The sequence below is a fragment of the Lactuca serriola genome, chromosome 4 (assembly GCF_051521515.1).
Source record: "Lactuca serriola cultivar US96UC23 chromosome 4, Lser_US96UC23_V15, whole genome shotgun sequence".
Lineage (NCBI taxonomy): Eukaryota > Viridiplantae > Streptophyta > Magnoliopsida > Asterales > Asteraceae > Lactuca > Lactuca serriola.
Window position 1 is genome coordinate 332,231,661 of NC_136411.1, and position 7,220 is coordinate 332,238,880.

Genomic DNA, 7,220 nt, shown 5'->3' on the forward strand with positions numbered 1-7,220 from the left:
ACTAGGATATCATTAATAAACATAATGACTGATCGATCCAACATCGGCCTGCACACCCGGTTCATGAGATCCATGAACGATGTCGATGTGTTGGTGAGCCCGAAAGGCATCACCAAAAAAGCAAAATGACCATAATGAGTCCTAAAGGTCGTCTTCTATACATCCTTATCCCCGACCCTTATATAGTCATAAACCGACCTTAAGTCAATCTTGGAGAACCAATATGCACCCTGAAACTGATCAAACAAATTGTCGATCCACAGAAGCAGATAATGCTTCTTCAGTGTCATCTTGTTCAACTCTCGATAATCGATACACATACTATGAAACCCATCCTTCTTCTTCATAAACATGATTGATTCCCCCAAGGTAAACTACTTAGCCTGATAAACCTTTTGTTTAACAGCTCTTGCAGCTGTGTAGACATCTCATGCATCTCTGGAGGTGCTAAGCGGTACAGTGCCTTGGCTATCGGGGCCACACCCGGAACCAAATCAATCCAAAAATCCACCTTCCTCTCAGGTGGCACTCCTGGAAAATCCTTGGGAAACACATCAAGGAACTCCCCAAAAATAGGTATATCATCCATAATATTCTTCTCCACAACAAAAGTATCCATAACATACGCAAAAAAATCCAGAGCATCCCTGTTGAAGATACCTCCTAGCCCTTGTAGTTGAGCAAATAGATGGTCTTTGATGAGTGTCATCATCATGAATAACCAGCTCTCCCCCACTTGGGGTTCGAACCCTCAACAACTGATGCACACAATCAATCAAAATGCCCAGGTAAGTAATGAAATGATTGAAGGATAGTGTAATTTGGTGACCACATTGATCATTGGTCATGGAATTTAAATTTTCTTAGGAATTTTATAACATCATTTATAACTATGAAGATCTAATCAAACTTGTCAATAGGGATATTGGGAACTTGGTTTGTATCGTTTAAGATTTTAAAAACCACCAGTAGTAGAAATCTTTTAGCAGTTTGCTAAAACTTGATTTCATGTAGTAATCGATCATTCGTATTCCCATGATCTATACCCACTTGGTCAACTAAATAATTGAGTTATTCACATCATGGATCAGTAGCAATTTGCACTTCCTTGGTTACTATAATGATTTCATCTATACTTTCCAAAAAAATTGTCATTTCTGCTCATGATTTGCTTCAACATAACTCATAGCATTGTGTATCTTAACTAATATATGATCATTGAGTAGGAATTCTATCAAATCCGTATGCGATATTCGATCCTGTAGGAGTTTAAAGTCCTTGGAGAGGACATATTTGTTTTTTAGCTAGTTTGAGCTCCTTGACCAAACCCATCAAATTGTAATGTTGTAGGCATATTCCCTGAACTCCTTTCTTGACACTATGACAATTTTTTCTAGGTCTTTTTTAGTGGAGAAGTAATAAAAGAGTTTGGCGATGGATCATTAGATGAGGCATAATTTTCTTTAACGGAGGTATGAGGACTGGTTTCTTGGTCTCTAAAAATAAAAAGTGGACCCATAAGTTTGAGTTTTGCACTGGGGGACTTATCAAAGAATATTTAATTCATTGGAGGAGAATTAAAACTCCTCTCCCATTTCTTCATCTAAATTATCCTTTATGTCTTCAAGTATGGGAGAGTTTATGGGGAAGATGGGCCTGCTTGCCCATAACTCTTATATGGTTTTATCAAGCTCCTCCAATTACTCTTTCTCTACGAATTTGGCCTTAAAATCTTCTTCTAACAACTTACATACTTCTATAGTTTGCTCTTTAGTAGCTTGTTCTTGTAAATGATTTTCAAGTTCTTTAGGGGTAAATTTTGAGAGGGTATCTAATTTTTCTTTCAATTCCTAGTCAAGTAGTTTCCCTTAACGAACTGGATGGATTTTAATTTGAGAGATTTGTGAATATTGTTTGTTTATTATATTTGTTGATGGATAACAACAAACCTTGTAGTTATATATTTTTCTTAGAATCCAATTATTCTTGTCCTTTCTTAACTTGTGACTTTTTTCCTATTGGCTCGTTCATTCATCATCTTGCAAACATACACTTGGCCTTTTGTGTTTTCACCTCCCTTTCTTTTCACTCTCTTTATAAGTGCAAACTCCACATGTTTCCCTTTTGAAATTGTCTATATTTCCCATAAAATCATTATATTGCATACCCTGAATATATATATATATATATATATATATATATATATATATATATATATATATATATATATATATACAATACATCATAAAAGGGCCAACTACATGGGCCACACAATAAACGAATACACATACATACTATATATCATACGCTAACAGCCCCCCGCAAGTTGAACGAGGGTATGCTGACGAACGTTCAAGCTGGATCGGAAATCAAGGAACAAAGGAGACAACAAATTCTTTGTAAAAATTTCAGCATATTGAGAAGAAGATGGAACATGAAGGACACGAACATGACCAGTGGCGACTTTGTCAGAGTTTATGATGAGCATTGATGTGAGGAAAGCTAAGGCAACCAAAGACCCGAAGGTGATCATATGTTGGAGTTTTATTGTAAAGTTTATGAAAGGGGGTGTCATTACCAAGGGTGGTGGATGGAAGTATGTTAAGGAGATGAGCCGCCATGTGAAGGGCTTCCGCCCAATAGGTGGGAGGAAGCCTAGCATGAAACAAAAGCGTGCGAATGGCATTGTTGAGAGTTCGAAGCATACGTTCAGATTTACCATTTTGTTGAGAAGTATAAGGACATGAGAAACGAAATTTAATGCCATGGTGGGCAAAAAGATTATGAAATTTGTGATCGTCGTACTCACCTCCGTTGTCACACTAAAAGGTTTTGATATCAGTTTCAAATTGTTTATTGACAAATGATCGGAAATGCACAAACTTGTCAAAAACGTCAAATTTGGAACGAATAGGATAGACCCATACAAAGTGAGAATAATCATCAAGAAAAATAACATAATATTAAATTCCACTTAAACTTTGAATGGGAGATGTCCAAACATCTGAATGCATTAATTCAAAAGGAAAATGTGAAACAGAACTAGATGAACTAAAAGGTAACTTAACATGTTTGCCCAATTGACATGCATGACATAAAGTAGTGTCTTTAATAGACGAACAAGAAATATAATTATTATTAACTAGATGCTTGAAAGTGTGTTGACCGCGATGACCAAGACATTGATGCCAAATTGACGGAGCAATGGATACGAAAGCTTGAGTAGTTGGAGAAGTAACGGGATAAAGGTCACCAGTGTTGTCACATCGAATGAGAATTTGTTTGGTGCGGTAATCCTTTACAGAAAATCCAAAAGAGTCAAATTCAATAGAACAATTATTTTCACGAACGAAACGATGAACAGAAATAAGATTTTTAATAATGGAAGGAGTAATTAAAACATTTTTAAGATGTAACGTATGATAAAGATTAGGAAGCAGAAGAGTGGTGTGACCCATATTGGTTATTGGTATTTTAGATCCGTTGCCAACTAATACAGATGATGAAGAAATACTATTTTTATCTGAAACAGACTTAAGGATACCTGCATTTGAGTGAAGATGGGAAGTAACCCTGGTGTCCATGTACTAATCTGTGTGACCCGGATCATTGAACGACATTGTGTTGAACATTTGAGGGAGTGTAGTGGGCTCGTGATTTTGTTGTTGGACCTAGTATGCTTGCTGAGAAGAATATGGGCTACTGTTGTGGGCAGAGGAGAAGTAAAAAAAATGGTGTTGTTGTTGGGCCAAATTGTGTTGAGTTTGCTGTTGTTTGGGCCCAGTTACATTTGGAGTTGGAAGCAAGCCATGCTGGGAAGGCCCATTAGTGGGATGAGGCACTTGAAACCAGCCGCAGGCCCATGTACGCCCTTCTCCTTGTCGTTGCAGTCCGCTACTAGGTAAGAATCCGCCGCCAAGAGAAAAATTGTCGCCATAATTATTATGGAACCGGCCACCGAAGCGACCTCCTCCCTGGACACCACGACGATTGCTACGACCACCGCGATAACTTCCTCTTCCACTTCCATGGCTATTATTATTTGGTAGATGACTGAACAGGAAGAGCATTCAGTGAGGAGGTATGATCAGTATGCGTGATTGACGAGTCACGTTGTTCATCATGAAGCATTTGCTGCTCCTCATAGATAAGAATGGGTCGAGCATCCCAAAACGAGATAGGAGGCTCACGATGACGGATATTAATGGCAATGTATCGGAACTTTTGAGACAAACCATTTATCATATATGCAACAAGGTTAGCTTCTGAGACCTTAGCATCTATATGCTCCAAATGATCAACAATGGATTTTATTTTGTTGCAGTACTCTGAATAGATGAGTTACCAAGGGAGATGTTCCGAAGATCTCTATCAAGCTGAATAATTTTGGAGGCTTTATTATCACGAAAAACCTTCTCCAGATTTTCCCATACTTCAAAGACAGTGGCTTGCTTCTTGAAAATCATGTTAAGAAGAAGAATAGAGAGAGTACCGTATAACCAGGATTTTACAATTGAGTCCGTGCACAACCATCTAGTTAAAGCTTCAGCAGACTCGGCAGTAGCCTTATCTTTCTCTTTGTCTGCAGGGGGAGATTGAGGTTGAGGCTTGAGATGATCGTCAACTCCATAACCGATGCAATGAATTTCAAAAAGCTCTCTCCATATATCATAATTCATCTGGTCTAGATCCAAGATGAACGGAACAACATGTTTTATGTTAATGGTGGAGGAGGGCTTTTCAGACAAAGTGCCTGACATGGTGAAGAAGATGAGAGGGAAGAGAAAAAGGACGGAGCCGTCGACTAGGGTTTAGAATGATCCAAGAAAATAGGGTGCTCTGATACCATGAAATCGTCTATATTTCCCATAAAACATTATATTGCATACCCTCAATATATATATATATATATATATATATATATATATATATATATATATATATATATATATATATATATATATATATATATATATACAATACATCATAAAAGGGCCAACTACATACGCTAACACCTTTCATCACTAAACTCACCAAAATTTTTCTAAAATTCCCACAAAATGTATAAACCACTAGGAGTTCCTTGGAACCCTATTATTAAAGCGTTAGTACCGAAGTACTAACCATGGACCTATTACTGGACTTGCTAATGATGTTGGTCCAATATGATTCCTGGAGGTTCTTGACCAACATTTATAGACACAATATGCTTCTCCTTGGTTATGGCATGGGAAATGAAAAAAATTATCATAGGATAGTGCATTGAAGTCGTAGCTTCAGGACCTGATGTATGGAATGAAGTATATACAATCTCTAATATCTCAAAAGACTCATGTAAGTGTATCTAGTGGAGATTTTGGTGATTGTTTTCAATACCTGTATGGCTATATCCTTTTGAGGCCTTCTTGATACTTTCCACATATTACAAAGTTGGCGTTGGATTAAAAATAGATATATGATCATCTAGTTCTTCTAAAGTTATTGGATACCAATTATGGTCCAATTCCTTTTAGAATGTTGCACTTGTAGTTCCGTATGGATAGATTCAAAGAGGTGCTTAAATCTACGTGGAATCAACACACAACCACTACAATATTATTCCCACTGATCAAAAAACAATAAACTCTTATAAATCAACCAAGTTACCAAAAATGATCAGTTAAAATTTGTTAACCATTTTTTTCCGTAGATATGATAATAAACTTGTAGGAATCATCTATAACACGGGTAATCTTGACAGTAGGAAATGATAACAAACTTTTAGGTAGGAACCATCACCAATCAGGGGCGGACGCAGGATTTCACAATAGGATTGCACGGGAAAGTTAGGGGTTGCATGATAATAGAAAAAATAACAATGTTAAAAATTTTCGAAAAATTTTCCACTGCGGCCGGAAAAGTGAGGGGTTGCCGATGCCACCGGTGACCCCCCTAAATCCACTCCTGTCACCAATGTTCTAATAGTTTTAAGAATAACGAGAAAATGAATAGGAGGCAATTTAGATAAATTAAACATCATGAAAATTACAAACCAATTTTCTAGCACTTAATTGAGAATTTTCCAATCCCTCAATTAATCACTAATCATTTTATGGACTAAACGAGGATTCACGTCGAAACACACACATAAATGCACCGTATTTAACGTGGTTCGGTTAAGGTGGCCTACGTTTACACATAAGAAGGGAGTATTCTTATTCACAAGATCAAAGAGAGTTACAAGTACAATCTAACAATTAAATACTTTAAGACCATCAAAGTACCTATGTAGTAGCCCCTATTTATAGATTGAGGATCATACAAAAAACCATAATTTGACAGGCCCATTAACTCATAGGCCTAGTTGGATGTCATCCAATCACCATACTCCATTCAACTACTTTTAGAATATTCAACATTTGACATCGGAGATTAACTTTGGACCACAGAGAGCAGCTTTAGACCAAATCAGTGCTTTCTAAAGGTTCAGTGCATCCGGGAGTGTATTTACCACTTTTAGAGCACATCCTCTAGCCTCGGTGCATTAATGTATCATATTATATCTATTGGGCACATTATCATTGAGCACATTCTTGGACCTCCTTGAACACCCTAGCCCATTCTCATACCCAAAAGGAGTGCATCTTCCATGAAAATGAATAGAGAGTGTATTTGGCATGCTTCTAATACATTTACCAAGGCTTCAACGTAGTTGGAATTTTCCAAATACTCCATTAGAAAGCTTTGTTAGAAAGCTTAGTTAAAATGCGCTATCATAATTGATAAACGCTCAAGTCACATTTAACAATCTCTACCTTGATTTGAGTATACTTCATGTTATAGAAACCAATAACTTCCTATATCTCTTTCTTATGAGTTTTTTTCCTAGATGGACTTAACTCTTCCAAACATCAACCAAGTCTAAGCAAATATTGATATTCTCTATGGGAAATAACTTTTTCTACATGTCTATTTGATTCTCCTTGGTATCTATTTTCAATGTAGATAATTCTTCAACTTCCAAAATGTCACGAATGAAGTTCAACATAGCATCAATGTGCTTCGTCTTCTCGTTATAAACAAGATTTTTTACAAGACTCAAGGAACTATAGCTGTCACAGTATAAGACAGACTTCTCCTATCAACCAAGTCTAAGCAAATATTGATATTCTCTATGGGAAATAACTTTTTCTACATGTCTATTTGATTCTCCTTGGTATCTATCTTCAATGTAGATAATT

At 36.7% G+C, this 7,220-nt stretch overlaps 1 protein-coding gene across 1 annotated transcript; it reads right to left on the reverse strand.

Annotated features, from left to right (window-relative positions):
• Window positions 1–4,038: 4,038 nt before the first annotated feature.
• Window positions 4,039–4,760, reverse strand: LOC145099602 (uncharacterized). The gene is made up of 2 exons (XM_079037149.1): window positions 4,346–4,760; window positions 4,039–4,280 (listed from the first exon to the last, which is right to left on the reverse strand). Exons 1-2 carry the CDS (start codon window positions 4,758–4,760, stop codon window positions 4,039–4,041), a joined length of 657 nt encoding a protein of 218 aa, XP_078893275.1.
• Between the last annotated feature and the right edge of the window lie 2,460 nt (window positions 4,761–7,220).